Source organism: Temnothorax americanus, unplaced genomic scaffold, assembly GCF_048541705.1.
Source record: "Temnothorax americanus isolate GAGA-0224 unplaced genomic scaffold, ASM4854170v1 Scaffold25, whole genome shotgun sequence".
In the NCBI taxonomy this organism is placed as follows: Eukaryota; Metazoa; Arthropoda; class Insecta; order Hymenoptera; family Formicidae; genus Temnothorax; species Temnothorax americanus.
The window spans coordinates 2,084,349-2,100,939 of NW_027509391.1; the positions used below are offsets into that span (position 1 = coordinate 2,084,349).

General features: G+C 44.3%; 1 protein-coding gene across 5 annotated transcripts in view; it reads right to left on the minus strand.

Moving 5' to 3' along the window:
• Positions 1 to 16,591, minus strand: part of Lilli (AF4/FMR2 family member lilliputian) — a 209,824-nt gene that overhangs the window by 77,245 nt on the left and 115,988 nt on the right. For all 5 annotated transcript variants that reach the window (XM_077408926.1, XM_077408929.1, XM_077408927.1 and 2 more), the window contains one exon: positions 3,046 to 3,591. In XM_077408926.1, coding sequence (XP_077265052.1) covers positions 3,046 to 3,591 — 546 coding nt within the window. The remainder of the gene's footprint in view (positions 1 to 3,045; positions 3,592 to 16,591) is intronic.

Below are 16,591 nucleotides of genomic sequence, written 5' to 3' on the forward strand. Positions count from 1 at the left end.
GTCCTAAAAAGGGTGGTATTACGAATAACGGCGAGTAGTCATTCCCGGAAAGAAAACGCGGGAACAATGGAGAATGCGTGAGGATAGCTGAAGCGCCGGATGACGGGAGGGGGGATAGAAGGGAAGAGTGACATGGATGCGAGGGAAGGGTTGAGAATGTCTACTAACTTCTAGCCGGAGGACACCGCGTCGTGGGGGATGGGGCGAAAAACGGAGGCAGGCGAGACTGGATAATCACGGAAAAGGAATGAGCGAAAAATGGGAAAGTTGGAGAGAGACGAGAAGCGAGAAAAGGTAGGCAGAGATATATTTGTATTATCACGCTTGCGAGACGCGATAAATAGAGAATATACAGTAATATTTAAAATTATTACGGATTTAAAAGAACCTTATTCAAACCTGCTTACAAGTTATTCAATAGAATGTGTAATTTACTTTTGCGCTGCGTCAACAGTTATTCAAACTTTTTCCAACAAAAATACGCAAAACAAACTACTTTTTAAACATACATATATGTATTTATGAGAAAACAAAAAAAGATGTGAGTGAATCAAAATAAGAAGTAAAAAATAAAGAAATGGAGAGAAAGAGTGACGCACACACAAGAGAAACTCAAGATATATTGTTTTCATTAACGGCGATACTTAGGTTACGAATTTATCCCCGGTTGACAACCACTACGACCACATCCTTCTTTTCCCCTTTTACCTTTCCTTACGCGTAATTCCAAACTAATTTCGCGGATGAGGACGAATGGCCAACGACTCGGCAGCGAACGATCCGCCACCCATTGTCAAAGAGGGAAAAAATGCCAGAACAGTGGAGAGAGCGGCGAAGGGACAGACGGGAATCAATTTTCCGGGCGAAGACGAAGAAGAGAGAAGAAACGGGATGCCCCCTCACCCCATTCCAATCGGTTCTAATTGTATAAGTACACCCGGGGAAAGTGAGGTACTCCAAAGATGGGCAACGTGTGATCGGAGAAAGGGGAAAGGGATGAAGGAGACACGAAGAAGGAGACACGATCGATAGTCAATCTCAATGAAATTTACACCTCGAGGAGCTAGCTAGACGTGATAGCACACCCGCCGAAACTTCGACCCCCTTGCCCCTTTATCCTTCCCCTACGATCTGGACCATCCCCGCCCAGCTTTAGATTTCCATTGAAAAGCAATTCGTTTTCTGTCAACGAGAGCCTGTCGAGCCAACTGGTTTCGTTTGATACCCGCCGGATGATTCCGGGATAGAAATTCAAAGTCGGCGTGAAGGAGGGAAGAGAATGGGGATAATAATAACCTCTTTATTATGGCTCCTTGATGATTAATGCCATGGCTGCTTGATCTTTCTCCCGCGATTTGCGATCGAGGGGAGGGCACGTCGTGATTCGCTCGTTAAAACGCGGAAACGAAAAGCGCTCGAGACGTCGAGGAGCGATCGATAATTACCTTGATGTAGTATATATACATATTATATAACCGAACAATTAGGATATCGTTAATTTTTTTTAAATACGCGTAGCTTTCATATATTTAAAATTCTTATAATTATTATTTTTAATTAATTAATTTTAATTAATATACAATTATTTTTATTTATTATAACAATTATTTATTGTACCAATCACGAATTCTCCACGAACTGCTAACACACTTGACATATATTGAATCGTTGGTTAATTAAAATTTAAAAATTTTGCAGAGAACGCGCGATACTAAAAAATCGAGATTCGCAATATTAACATCGCGTTATTATAACGGACTCTAAAGAGTAATTAGAAGTACATAGGAAAGATTATCAGCAAGCATAATGATTTCCAGCAACTTGTTAATTTCGACAGTGTCTCGTTTATAGTAACGTGCGACAATAGCGTCGGCCGCCGCGGAAACTTCGCTCTTAATCTTCTTACGTGACAAATAATCGCAACTCTTGGCGAGACGTGCTATTAAAGTAGTTCAAGACTTTGTGAGTCTGGCATCGCTGCGCGACGTCACCGCCGCGACTGGCGCACTTATCGAGGGACCGCTAATATCGTGTGAATTTGATAATGCGTTAAACAAAAAATCGACGCATTAGACAGAACAATGCTTTAACTCGCGAGTTTTAACGTTGATAAAAAAGTGCTGTCTTCATTACAATAATCAATTACTCTTAAAAATAACGTATCCGCGAAAGCCTTCACAAATTCTTTATCACGTATACGTGACACGAGAAGCTGATGATATCAGAATAAAGAATTTAAAAATAGCACGAAAGATTCAAAACTGCCTACTCAGAGTAGCATTCACGGCGCTTGTGTTCCTGCAGCGTCGAACGCATCAATTACAGAAATTGCTGGACGATTATTTATTTCTCAATACCACCGGAACGCTTTCAAGCTTCAACGTGCATGCGAGATATTCCAGAAATTATGTACAAGCGTTCTTCATTCACATGGTTCGCGGGTCGGTACTTGCGATCATTTTTCATACTTGTCGGTCTAGAAATTCACTCTTTCGCGGTGGAGTTAACCAAGACAGCGAAAGAATCAATAAAGAGAAAAACTTTAAATATGCTATCGTTTTATAATTGAAAAAATAATTGTAATTTACGTTTAAAAAATATGTAAAACAGTCTTTTTTTATTCCCTCACTATACATCTTTATCCGATCTTAATCTTTTCATATCCTTACCTTATATATTTTATACCTTAATCTTTTAATCATTTTCTCTTTTCGTTATTTCTATACGAAGCCTTTTTTATCGTATTTTCCTGACTTGTTGACTGTTATATCAAAGCCTCTCGATCGCTATCGCCGTTCTTTCGTCCCCACGGTATCTATATGTTACGGGAAACACGCGACTTCCGGGACACCCCACGTTCAAACAATCTCCACTCGAAGCAAAAACGATCAAACCTCCGTTACCTCCGAAAAGCTATTATCGTCCACTCTCGGGGAAACGAACGGCCATCGCGCATGCAAACCGTATCCAAAACTATTCGAGTCACCCGACCGACGATCGACACGCGCGAAGGATAAAGAGGTGCGCAAAAGATCGATTACTCACGTTAACTTCGATGAGCTTCAGTCGGCCGGCGAATTGAGTGCGGCTCGCGAGGCTGCCGCCGCTGCCGCCGAGATTGCCGACACTTCCGCCGGAATTGCCGATCGGAAGCGTGCCGTTGTTCCCCACGGAGGAGGGCTGGGTCGGCGGCGGCGGGCCCTTAGCTGGAAGCAAACCGTGGTTGCGATGATCGTTGCTGCCGCCGCCGTGCTTGACTGGTTGGCCGGGGTAGCCACCCCGACCGTTGTAGGGCGGCTTGCCGTCAGCGGGTTTGACGAAGCCGCCTCGTTTCTGATGGCTCGCGCTCGACGAGGAAGACGCGGCGCTCGTGCCCCGTAGCCCACCGGGCTTCTTGAACTCCTGTCCCGAGGACGGGGAACAGCTCCTGCCGGAGCTATCCGTGCCTGATTTGTGGGCGGAGGGCGTTGGCGAGGGCGCCGGACTCGGCGGGATGCCATCGATGCCGATCAAGCGCTTAGGCTGGTCGAGTAGATGCTTCACTAGCGAATAGTTGCCCAGCTTGGACTGGATTTGTGGATCAGGATTCACCTAAACAAAAAAGAGTAGACAAATATTACTTGACGAGGTCTATATTACGTTCTACGTCGCAAATTAGCAGCACTCGACTTCAACTCGAAAGTTTAGATTAAGATTATTTTGAAGTATACCATTACGTAATGATGATGATAACTATTGTCTATAATAACTTGACATTGAACGCTTCAAACTAAAAGGTAAAATAATCAGTCCGTTACTTAAGAAAGATTAATGTGAGTATTGAAAAGCTAGAAAGCGCATTTTCGTATAATCTAGATTTGTCAATTAAAAATTCGCTGTTAATAATTGCAAACGACGAACACAGCTGCGCTTGGAGTATCTCGCTAGTATCTCAAGATAATATACTAGCGAGACATCCGGCGATAAGATTCCTCAACGAGTTACCAATTAGCGTATTTTTAATTAGAATACCACGGGCGGGAAGTTCTCAATTAACTTCACGAATTCCACATAAAGCTGCTAATTGCTGCTTAAGCTTTCACCGGGAATTCATTTCGCCGCCCGAGAAATCGCGGTGACAAGTTACATCTCAGATGGTACGCGTCTAAATGGAACACGACGGTCGTCGAGGGGTAATGTAAGGGTGACGACGTACATAACGAATCAATCATGTCACGGTGGCGCTCACCGTAAGCAGCCTCGCTCCAGTCATTTATCAAACAAAGATCGGCGAGACGGGGACGCAGCGAGATGCAACGATCGAAGCCGCAGTCGCCGATACCGTCGGCGAACACACATCGTTTATAACACATCGTGTAGGTATACACGTATACACGCGACGTTATAAACGTACATATAATTATATACGTAGGTGCATATACGTGTACACTGCATATACATACATTCTCAGTCGCGCACTGATTGCACGGGCAATTAGCAAAAATTAATGCGCCGAGGCGGCAGGCGGCTGCCGAGTTTACGACACACCAGTGTTCGACTGGTAATTTAGCGTGTAGCGCTAATATGAATCGCGTTTGTTGTACGTGCGCAATAATACAACCGCTGCTGTTCTCGCCGTGTTCCGCGCTTGGCGCGCAACCGCGCGTTTCGTCTTTGTCCGTTAAGGACAATGAGATCGAATCGCGGTTTAATAAGGAGGTCGGCGAATGCCGGTGCTGGCGCGCAAAGAGGGAGAAACTTAACGTGATTAATGAGCGCCGCTATAAATCACGTCCGCTTGTTAGCGCCGGAAGACTTTTTCGCGCCGATCGTCCTCGTAATGAAGGCGCTCGGCGCGGCGGCTCTCGACGCGCGATGCGCTCGAGCAGGAATTTCGGAAAGGAGCAGCCCGACGCGCGTACTTACGCGAGAATAATGGCGTCGACGATGACAGGGGACAATGGGATCGTTGAAAGACCGATTGTTAACATCAATCTTATAGCGCCGGCGAGCAGATTACCGCCGTTAAGTAAATATGAGTATAATCGTCAAAAACCATACAATAAAATAATTAAAATAAACAAAAAAGCGCGAATATCTAATACAAGAAATATTCTCCTTATACAATTTAAGTAATAAAAAATTGCTACAAAAATAGGTATGTCTTCAAGCATTGATCTTTTTTCCTGAATTATCCTACAGTAGTCTCCATCCCAAAAGCGCGACAGAACATTGACCTGTCTCGCTAATTAAGCCCCGAGGTGCCACTTCTCCCACGAAGTTTGCGGTAGCGTAAAACGCAAGAGGGAAAAAGAGAGAGAGAGAGAGAGAGAGAGAGAGAGAGAGAGAGAGAGAGAGAGAGAGAGATGTAGCGTAGGTGACCAGTGACCAGGTCAGGGACTTTTCATCCGCCCTGACCTCGCTCAATCTCGTCTCCGCCTCCAGCCAGCCAGTCAACCACCCCCGCCAACCTCCGCCGTCGTCGAGTGGTGCTCCACGTGTGCCACCCGGCGGCGTACTCCGTGCGTATATGTACTAAACAACACGTACGACTCGTAAAACGCGCGCGCGGGGCGGCGTGGCGTCCCGGTATCGGCGACAACGTCGTAAAACGCCCGTAATTATAGCGCGCCGTATAACGTAAACGCCATATTGCGAAAGATGATACCGGCCGGCGATGAAAATGCTCACAACCGTGCGCGCTCGGGGAAATCGATAAACTCTCTGCTCTGCTTGCCGACGAGAGACCACTAAGCTCAAGCACGTGGAGTAAATGACTCTTACTGGGGGATGAAATTCCACAAGAATCTTCTTTACAATAGATTAACAAATTATATAACCGATGGGAATTAATGGGAAAATTGAAATTGGGAATTACGACGCAATGACGAGCTTTCGTAGCGAAAACCTTATTTAGGAATTCGAAAATATATCGGCCTGTCTGAAGTTTCTCAGAGAATTTCCCAACACCGTGCTTATTTCAACGATTTTTTTTTTTTTTTTTACAAACGTCTCGTATGTATTCATGGATACATAAATCCATCCATGAATGTTTTAAACAAAGAAATATAAAATCAGAAACGGCCAAGAAGATGGCTGTTGCGCGAGGTAATCGGTTCTCTCCTCACGTACAAACGTTGGTACGAGCGATCTCTCTCTCTCTCTCTCTCTCTCTCTCTCCCCCGTCCGCCTGCATTCTCTGTATCGCGAGTGCCAGGCAAATATCGATGTCACGGTACCTGCACGCGAAAATACCCGGCCGTCACACGCGCGGTCGTGCGGTATTTATGAGTCTGTGCAAACTCGCGACTCGACGCGAATGTATGAAAGCGATTCTCGCGCGAGCGTCGCGGGCTCCGATCGAGAGCGGATGTCCGATCGAGCTTTGATCCACTTAACTGACACATCGCGCCCCATCGAACGCACATTCGTTGCGCGCGACATGTTCCAGCGCGCGAAAATTGCGCTTCGCGGCCGCCGTTTCATCGCAACGTTATGAAAGGTTGTTTTCTCTCTCCTTTTTTTTCTATCTCTTTGTACGTTTGTGTTCCACCTACGCGTTTCAATTTAGCGAAAAAAAAAATAATATCCAAAACCTTGATTAATAAATGATTAATAACGCAATAAAAGTATCTGCTAGATTATTAATTGCAATCTCACAATCTCGTAAAATTTAGCTAAAGATTTTTTTTAATAGAGTTACACATATGTATGTGAAATATGAAAATCGACTACGTTTACGATTTATTGATAGCTACAATCGGAATGCATGAGTATCATTTGAATACGATTTAGACACAAAGCAGCCGACTATGTCTGCAAGTACCGCTAAAGATCCATTGCAACACAATATGCTTTGTTGCGCCATGAATGAGCGTAGCTCCTCGCAGAGAGAAGCTCGAAAAAAAAAACCTGGACTCGTTTGCATTCGAGTTACTTAAGCTTCTTATTCCCGAAGAAATTCGACAAACCCTCAGCTATTCGCCAGCGTCGCATAATCATGGAAGGTATTACACAGAATTGTCATCAAACAAAAAATACTTGATGCAGGAAGCTTTTACATGCGAATACTCAAGGATGCTTGGTAGTTTAAAACACTTTTTTTTATTTAACTTAGCCAACTTTATCTCTATTTCATTTTGTATTCATTATTCTATTTACTTTATAAATTGTTAATTATTTCAATTTTAGATGCTCCAGATGCTCCTGTGTAATTATTAATATCAACATTTCTAATTAGAAAAGGTTCTATTTGATACAGTCGGATATTTAAAAAGCTCAAAAAGATAAAGCAAAGACAAATACCGAAGATTAAAAACAATTTAATTAAAAAAAGGACCGTAAAACATTTTGAAGACTCGTTCCGTTCTTCTGAACGTTCGTGTTTGTCTTTGATATCACGCGGCAGGAATTCGGCATCGCGAGGGGAGGCAAAAACACGGTTGGGGTTACGACTCGCGGAGGGAATGAAGAAGGATTTAAACGACCTTTCTCGCTTCTCCTATTCCTACTTTCCCTCTTTCACGGTACGCACACATCCGCATAAGTATAATGGCCAGTATATACGAAAAAAGGGGGAGAGAGAGAAAAAGGGAAGAAGGCCAAAGCGAGGGTCAGCGAACCGTTCGCGGAGGGTGGAATGTCATTTTCTGCGGTTTTTAATGGAAGAGATCGCGTACCGCACAGTGGTTGTAGTCTGTGTGCGCGCCGGTGAAAAATATTAAATACAAAACGACCCGAGGTCGAAGGAAAGACGAGAATTTACCGGATGACGCGTTGGTGACGAATTAAAAGATTACGGCTTAAAGAGTTAGATAAATAATGATATTAGTGAATCTTTGGATTATAGATAAATAAATCGAGTACTAAATATGATAATTAAATATGATTAATAGTCAACTGTGGAGAAATAATCTTAGAATCAATAACAGTCATGTTACCTATCTTTACGCGTAATTTGTCACCCGAAAATTGTCTGACCGTCTTTCGTGAGACCATTACGGAGGCAATTCACTTTCCCGACGAGTAATTCGTCCGTAACGGCGGTGCGGACACGCGAGGCGTGTAAATTCGTCTTGAGCGACGAAAAAGCAGCAATAATTCGACAACGAGGCAGATGTCTCGTTTGAGATTACGTGAGCCGCGGCACGTACGCGTCTTTCTTCCCCTCCTCTCGGCCTTTCTCTCTCTCCAGCTCGCCGAGAGAAATATATATATACATATATACATATATACATGTATATTCTCGCTCGACGGCGACGGAGACGGCGCGCGGCGACGGCACGACGGCACTTGCCAACCCGTTCGCTGACCCACCAATGCGCGACTGCCGAAGCTCCACCGCGCGCGCGCCGTCGCGTCGTCGGCCGTCGGTTCATCCGAGTATCTGACAGCTGCTCTGCGGCGAAGTACCGAAATCTCAATCTCCCCGTCAGTGAGAGCGGTCGTTAACGCATTAGTATGAACGCTGCGCGCACAGATTGAAGATTATGCGCTCGCTTCTTTATGCGCCCGGTAATACGCCTCGCCGTTCCGCTCGCTTTTAATGCGACTTTCCGCGGAACCGCGTACGAAACGTGACTCCACGCATGTCTAGAAGATTGTCGACGATAATAAAAAATATTCGAGAGATATATAAATATTTCCCGTATCTCTAAACTTGTATGTACATACGTTTGGATCTCGATGCTCATCGCGCGCAAATGCAATTACTTATGCAAATGATTTATCGTCTCGATTCAATTCGCGAAATGCAGCAACGTTTAGGCGCATTTAAGATTTTATTCGTCATCATAAAATCATCGTTACCAATAATTGAGAGACTATTTCAATCGCGCGATCGATATATGTAATTATATATGATCGAGCAAACTAGCGCGCGAAAAATTTATGCTAAGTTATTTATTTAATTCTGAAGAGAGAAGAAGGCAACATGGGGAAAAGTATCGGAGCACATCAACTTCTTTAAATTATGATAATATCATTAAGAAGTTAAATTGTGTTTATAAGAGAATTCTCTCTGTTTATCGGCAACTAGCTTCGAAAATCTCTCGGCAAAGAAGAATTCTGTATCCACCGCGATGCTATATTTTACGGAGTTTAACGGTAGAATTTGTTAACATAAACAGTCGTAATTGGCCGATAGTGTCGCGAACGCGGAGAAACGCGCGAAACCTGATGAAAATGGACTCGGTACGAATTAGCGGGCTGCGCGCGAATTAACGTAAACATGAAACAAATTAATAAAAGCCACCTCGGGCCGTCTCGCGCTCGCGGAGTAAGGTATTAAAATCGCCCCCTCGCGCGTTCCGTTGTTTCGAGCCCGTTCCCTCAAACCCTGTCCTCTCGCGCCGTATTCGCGAGAACGTACAAGCGGCGAGAAAAGGGTGAGGAAAAAAGTTAAAAAAAAAAAAAAAAGATTAGTGGATGGAAGTCGACAGACTGGGGGCGGGACAAAAAATCAAGAGGTAATGAAGAGAACGGCGGGCAGAGAGGGGTGTGCAAAAAAGAAGAGCTTTTGCACGTAAAGGGCTGCCGTCTGCGCGGCGGTGCTCTTTCTCCTTCCCCCTTTCCACCTTTCTGCAAGCTCTTTTCCATTCTAAAATGATACGTGCCTGGCATCGCTTTCCCGCGTTTTGCCCGTCGCCGTCGTCGTCGTCGTCGTCGTCGTCGTCTCGCTCCATGCATGTGAAATTCGCATTAAACGGCCAACGGCAACGGAAACGGCACGACTACGACGACGACTGGCCCCGGAGAATCGCAGATCGTAAGATGACGGTGAGTAATCCACAGAAGTGGAGGCTCTCTTCCTCTATTTTCCTTATTCGGGCTAAATCGCTTGCATGGTATTCGTGCGACTCGACACATGCACCGACTCCACTCGTCACCGATCTGTATCCGTAATTTTAATACGAGGCGCGTTGCTGACGTGCCTACCGACGTTTAGTTTTCACGCCACATCGCGTGCGGTAAATTAAAAAAATGTTACGTGTTATCGAATATATCGAGACAAATACTCTTGACGACCGCTGCTGCCGAAATTAGAAGTTCACCGCGAGTCTATTTTAATAGCCAATTTGACACATCAGCCAACGACCGACGTCGCGATAAATGTCGAGTGAAATACTTCCGAGAGAAGTTCGATATTTATTTACGAATTACGGTGACGACGGGCATAGATATCAAGAGATCAAAAACACCGGATCGCCTCGATGGAACAACAAAATACTATTACAAACAGGCCGACAGGGAAGAAAAAGAAAAAAATTCTGGGGAGGGGAAAAAGGGATGCTTGAACAAACCGCCTGGGGACTGTGTACTGACGGCCGGCATCGTATTATCTCCGATAACAAAACGTCTGTTCAATATCGGATGTCTGTATTAGTGTCTGTACAAGCATACAAAATTGTCGCGTCGACAAGCGCATTCGCAAATCGCATTACAGTCTCTCACATGTCACTTGCATGACGCTTGTAAAATCCTCGTTTTATAACACATAAGTAAAAATGTAAATGTTTTAAGATCCTCGTACCGGCTACAAGATTTTCGTATCCAGTCGCAGAGTCACATAACCGTTTCCCCTCGACTGTCTTCGTCCAACTGGATGACGTGGTCATTTTACGGTCGGTTTCCACGAATATCGTGGACACGGAGAAGCTGTGCACGCACTCCAATTAATTTATAACTTTGCTTCTAACGACGTGTCTACAAGCCGCACACCGCCGTAGTTTGACAGATTTCTCGGCCTGTCAAGGCTGGGTTAACTCTCTCGGTACGAGTGTTTTGAGTTAGGAGATGCTTCGTCGAGACATCCATAACGGCTTAACAGCTCTACGCGATCTTTCTACCTCTCTCCCTCTCTCTCATCACTAATTAATTTACAACTTTGTTTCCACTAAGGTCCGCAAACATTTCGTCGCCCAGATTGCTACACACTTCCAATTAATGCTCGACTAACGAGCCATAAAACCGACGTGATCGTCGCAAGGCACTACTATTCTTTATCTCCCTCCCTCCGTCTCTCTTTCCCATCTATATTAAAAAAATATATAATAATGTGTGTGTATATTTAAATAAATTCATCACGATTTTCTTTATTATTCGTGCGCGTTATTTCTTTATGCACATGTATCTCTTGTCCTTCAAGAAAAATTATGTAATCGGTTGTTTATGCAAAGAATAAATTGATTGATATAAACATAATAATGCCTATTGCAAATGCACAATCATTCTTACCGAAATGGCTAAGAAGAAATTTGCCATCATGCAAACGCGATGGTGCGGTGATCGGAGCGCGAATTAATTCGGGATATCGAGATCGCTTTGTGAAGGGATCACATCGCGAGCGATCTGACCACTCGAACGCGCGTATGGCTCGCTTCGTGAGACCCCACCAATGGAAGATGGTGCACAACACTGAACAGTTACGGCGCTCGGAGGCATCTCGATATACGCGTCGAGCTTCCCTCCTCGCCCCCCTCCCTCTCTCTCTTCAAACAGCTCCATAACCCGGACTAAGCCCGGAAGATGAGCCGCGCTCTATCGGTATCGCGAAACTAAACCACAATTTCCGCACGGTATCACCTGTTAAACGATCCCCGTGTTCGCACATAAGCGACATCGTACGTGCTCAAAATCAAGAAATGGGTATAAAGCAGCTGCACGATCCGAGAGATTATCGCGTTTCCTTTCTTTTATATACACATATATATACTAAATTATTTTATCCCGACAGAAACAAGTTCTTATATAAAAATACGTTTGTATTTAATAGTATAGAATTTCTTAAAGATTCGCGTGGAAGTATCGTTCTCGGCACATTTAAAGCTTAGCGACGCAACGCCCTCCGTGATACAAATCGCCAAAGCCTCGATCAGTGAGATAAAGAGGGAAAAATGTATTGCGACGTCGCGTCGATGTGAACGCCGAGGAGGTATTACGGACAGCTCGGCTCGGCTCGGCTGCGCCAGCGAGAAAGAGAGAGAGAAAAGTGGAATACAGTTTGCCGTACAGCTCGCGCGATAAATCACTCCAAAACGTCGAAGGTAAAGCGCAGAAGATATTCCGCGGAAGGTTAGTAATCATGGGGCCGGGGTAGAACGAGAGACAAACGGCCCACTCATCATTACGCCACCGTGCGTTTGCTACCGAAGTAGTGCGAGAGCTCTACAGGACGACCGTGACTGTAACTACACACCGATCACGTTACAAGGTCGAGCTGGTTCATCGCTGCGAGGTAAAACGCGCCGGTTGCGAGTAAGAGATCGGATAACACGAGTTAAGCGCAAAGTCATAATTATAGTATTAAAAATAGTAAGGAATATCAATGATTAAGCGACGCGGCAACGACGATACAATAATTTAGTGGGGACAATTACTGCTATTAATCAGCAATAATATCAGTTAATTCTTAAGTCTGTTCAACTAATCGATAGCCAGTACTATTTGATTGGAAATAACAGCCAGATAATTTAAAGAAACTGTAAATATATTTAGAAAATAAACCCAAACAGTTTTTTTGAGTACTTGACTTCTCGTTTCCTAACAGATACGTCCTTTGACAATTCAATCCCTTGATTCGAGGAATCGTACCGCAACTCGCAAGACGTTAAGGTCACTATAATCACGACAGTGACTTCTTCATCGTGAAGTGGTTAGCGTTCGCCATCCATCGCTCCACTTAGTCGCGCGATTATTCTTCTGGTCTATCTCTTAACATCCCCTCCCTTCCCCTCCTTCTCTCTCTCTCTCTCTCTCTCTCTCTCTCTCTCTCTCTCTCTCTTTCTCTTTCATCACGAGCGAGGGCTCTTTTTTTTTTCATCGCCGCCTCCAGTCGGTTCGCGACGATCTACTCCGCTCATGGCAACGACATCCTTCGTCCTTTTTCCACCCCCTTAACCACCCGGCATCCACTTTATCCTCTCGCGCCCTGAACGTCTGCCATCCACCCTCTCCTCACCGACTGCCCACTTTCCCCATCCCCCGCTCGCGCGCAGACACGACTACGGAATCTTCTTTCATCCTCGAGCCTGCCCTTTTGGGATGTCGTACCCTCCGTCCTACCCTCGCTTTCTCGTCTGACGAGCTCGATCTCTCGCAATCTCGTACCGGCATCCTTGCGCAACCCTCAGACGCTAGACGCCTATCAGCGACGAAAGCGAGGAAGGACGAAGGACGAAATTACATCGGGACCGATCACGCACGCCGCTCGTGTACATGTATTTATAGTTGAAGTCGCCGTGGCCTTCTAGGCAGACAGTCGTGACGGAAATAGCGTTAAGACAGTATGCCTACTGTTTTGCCACGCGATACATCTATAACAATAAGCTCATTGGCCCCATTATGTATTTAATGGCGAATAAACGAGATATATTGGACAGGAGAGAATAAAATTGGAATTTAGTGGCTCGAAAAAAGCAGAATATCGATCTACTTTAACTTAATTAAGAATACCTACATCACTAAGAGAATTATTTTCTCGATTCGACTAATTGTATAAGTCCAATATGTAATAATAATATACTAAGAATAGAGATTAAAAACTCGTCCGTTCCGGATACGGAGTACGATAATGTTTCCTTCGGATTTCGAAAATAGTATCGCGATAGCGCGAATATCGATAACGATATAACGCGCTATCAACGATAAATTTGCGTAGAAAATATTTAGCGCGGAAAGATATATGAGATAGCGGAGCAAAATCGGATTAGAGTTATAAAAAAAAACTCTCACGCCCTCGGGGAAAAAGTTCCGATTGTTGCGGAAACGCTCACTCGTCAGCGAGCGATAAAAAGTTGGTTGGGAGTAAATCGAGACGAGTGAAAACGGACACTGAATCGAGATCGAATCGGCGAGCACAGGTTTCCAATTAAACGAATCGCTTCATCCCCTGATCTTATTCGCTCGCCGTTATAATATCTTGTCTCGAAAAAGAATGTCGATGCCATTCTGTTTCGCCCTCCGTCCCTTCTTCGAATACAAAGAACGCTCGATGCTCCGCAAACGAGTCGCGAACCGACCGTTACCTCGTCAAATTAGCGTACAAACTTACAGAAAATTTATTATCAATAAAATTAATTGGCCGGCTCTGGGAAAACATTTTAACGAGGCGCCGCGCGCACGTCGCGTAGGCGGACGGTTAAATGCGCAATTGACATCGCGGCGAAGAAGTTACCTAACGGCACGGGGATAGAAGAGGTAAGTCCCGTCCGTGACGCGCGCGTGTTCACGTTAAGTAATAAGAATCAATTTCCGTAACCGATGGACTAATAGACCGAGGTTTCCGCTCCTACTATAATTCATCGCCGACCTTCGCGCGCGCCGTCCGTTCTTCCGGCCCGGCAATCCTTCTCGGCCTCTCCGCCGCGCAGCCTTGGGCCTTCCCGAAAACCGACCGAAACCAGTTAAAAGACAAAGCGACATGTAACATAAAAGCAAAAACGCAACCGTTCAGATTACCGTCGACCTTATCAACGTTAAAAGCCAAACCGAACGTGATACTCTGCGCGCGCGTTTACAACGCGGTCAGGCAATCCGATATCTCATATTTAACGATACTTCTGTTTCACCCGATGAAATTGTCCCCGGTATTTATCGTTGATAGAGATATTTATTATTTGATAATTCATTCAACTCTTATTCCCATTGATTGACAGATATATCATGCCTTCGTAACCTTCTCGATTTAGATATAGAGAACTATTGCATTATCTTAGAAATATTTATCACGTGTCTCGAAAACGTGCTGTATGTAAAATGTATTTCTTAAAATGTTAGATATATATTACTAAAGTTTCAGTAAAACATTACATTATGCGCGAGATACAAATAATCGATATCCTTAACGCAATTACTCGAATGCTCGAGATAGCATCAGATTAACGCTTATATATATTCAAAGTCGCAACTCTCGGCGACTCTTAACGTCGCCGTCCTTCACGATCAAACGACGCTTTATTATCATTACGCCATTGCTCCTAATTCCCGATCGTTTCCTCCTCTACCGCTGCAGCGAACCGTTTCTTTACACGTTGTCATTACACGACGTGGTAAAACGTAAATGACCGTGTCGAGAGAGTTTAATTCGAGTTTTCCAGGCTCGCTGATGCGTTTCTACATCGCACCGTTATCCGTCGTAGGACAGAACGCTGATTTGCATTATTGCCGGTGCATCCAGTGTCAAGTATCAATCGTCGAGGCAACACCGATGCGCATAAAGCGCGGATTGCAAACCGCGCGCGCACTCGCGTGTAAACGTTGCGCCGCGGTATGCTTCCTTGCTTCCTTATTCGCGAGCGATAAATATAATTATTTATCCTCATTTATTACATATAAAATAATTACATGTTTGAGTTTAAAATATATATAAAATTGCAATATTACATAAAACCATTCGAAACTCAAGTAATCGTCACAATCAACTCTGCGAAGTTATGTCCAGTATATACATTACATTTATATGCTACATCTTGTTAATAAAATGAAATTATCTCTGACTTCTGTCCTTCGAGAATCAATTAATGTCTTGATAGACGATCTCGTTGCCGCGGGTCTCGAGTGCCATAAAGACGACGTTGTTTCCTCGCTCCCCGATGTTGCGCCGCAAGTGCATTGACTCCTGCGTTCACGTTCGCGCTACTGTGGCAGTGCATACGATGCACATGCCGGCTGCCGAGTATATTCGCGCTGCCGCTTTACCCCGATCTCTCATATCTGCTGACTGGCGAAGGTGGAAATATCGAAAGCTCGGCACAAAGTCGATATTGCGTTAATACGATGGTCGAAAGAGAGATAGAGATAGAGATAGAGATAGAGAGCCCGCGCGCGAAGAACACCGGAAAATGTCGGTAGAAAGATAAGTCCGCCGGTGGAAAACGATGGAAAACTGACTAAGCGCTCGCGCGGAAACGTTTTCTCACGCCGCCTGTATCAAACATCAGAATCGAGAAGCACTAAACCGGAGTAATAAAAAGTTAAACAGCGAGCACAGTCGAGTTACTAATTGCGTTATATATATAGCGAGAGTTCCATTTCAATGCGAATTTCACACGCGAGATTGCAAAAAAAAGCTTAATAACTCATTCGATTCATATACATTTACATATTTAATCGTTATTTGAAGCAAATTGTATTTTAAAAAAGTTTTAATAACACAAAAATAAGTCGAGTGCTTCTTCCTGTGTGATTACTCACGCCTCATTAAAGGAGAGAGATAAAATCAGATTAAGACGAGATACGTATTATAAATAGTGATCGTAAAAAATATGTGGCGGACTTATGATTAAAAGTTAAAATTATACTTAGGTAGAACATTATTGTTTAGAAAAATATTGCGTTACAAAATAAATTAAATTTCAATAAATTTCCGCGTAATTCTAAACACGAAAAGCAGCGTGATTGAAATTGCGATCGGTATGCGACGAAGGCGCGGCCTCAAATAGTTAACGATCGAGACAAAGGGGTAATCGCGTGCCGCCGAGACGACAATGAGAGAAACTAAACGCGACGGAGAGTGAAAGAGGGTGCGAGGGCGCGACAGACGGAGGAAGGGAATTATCCAAATTCACGACGGACATTACCGAGGTTAAACGGCCGCCGCTATGGCTAAATTCGA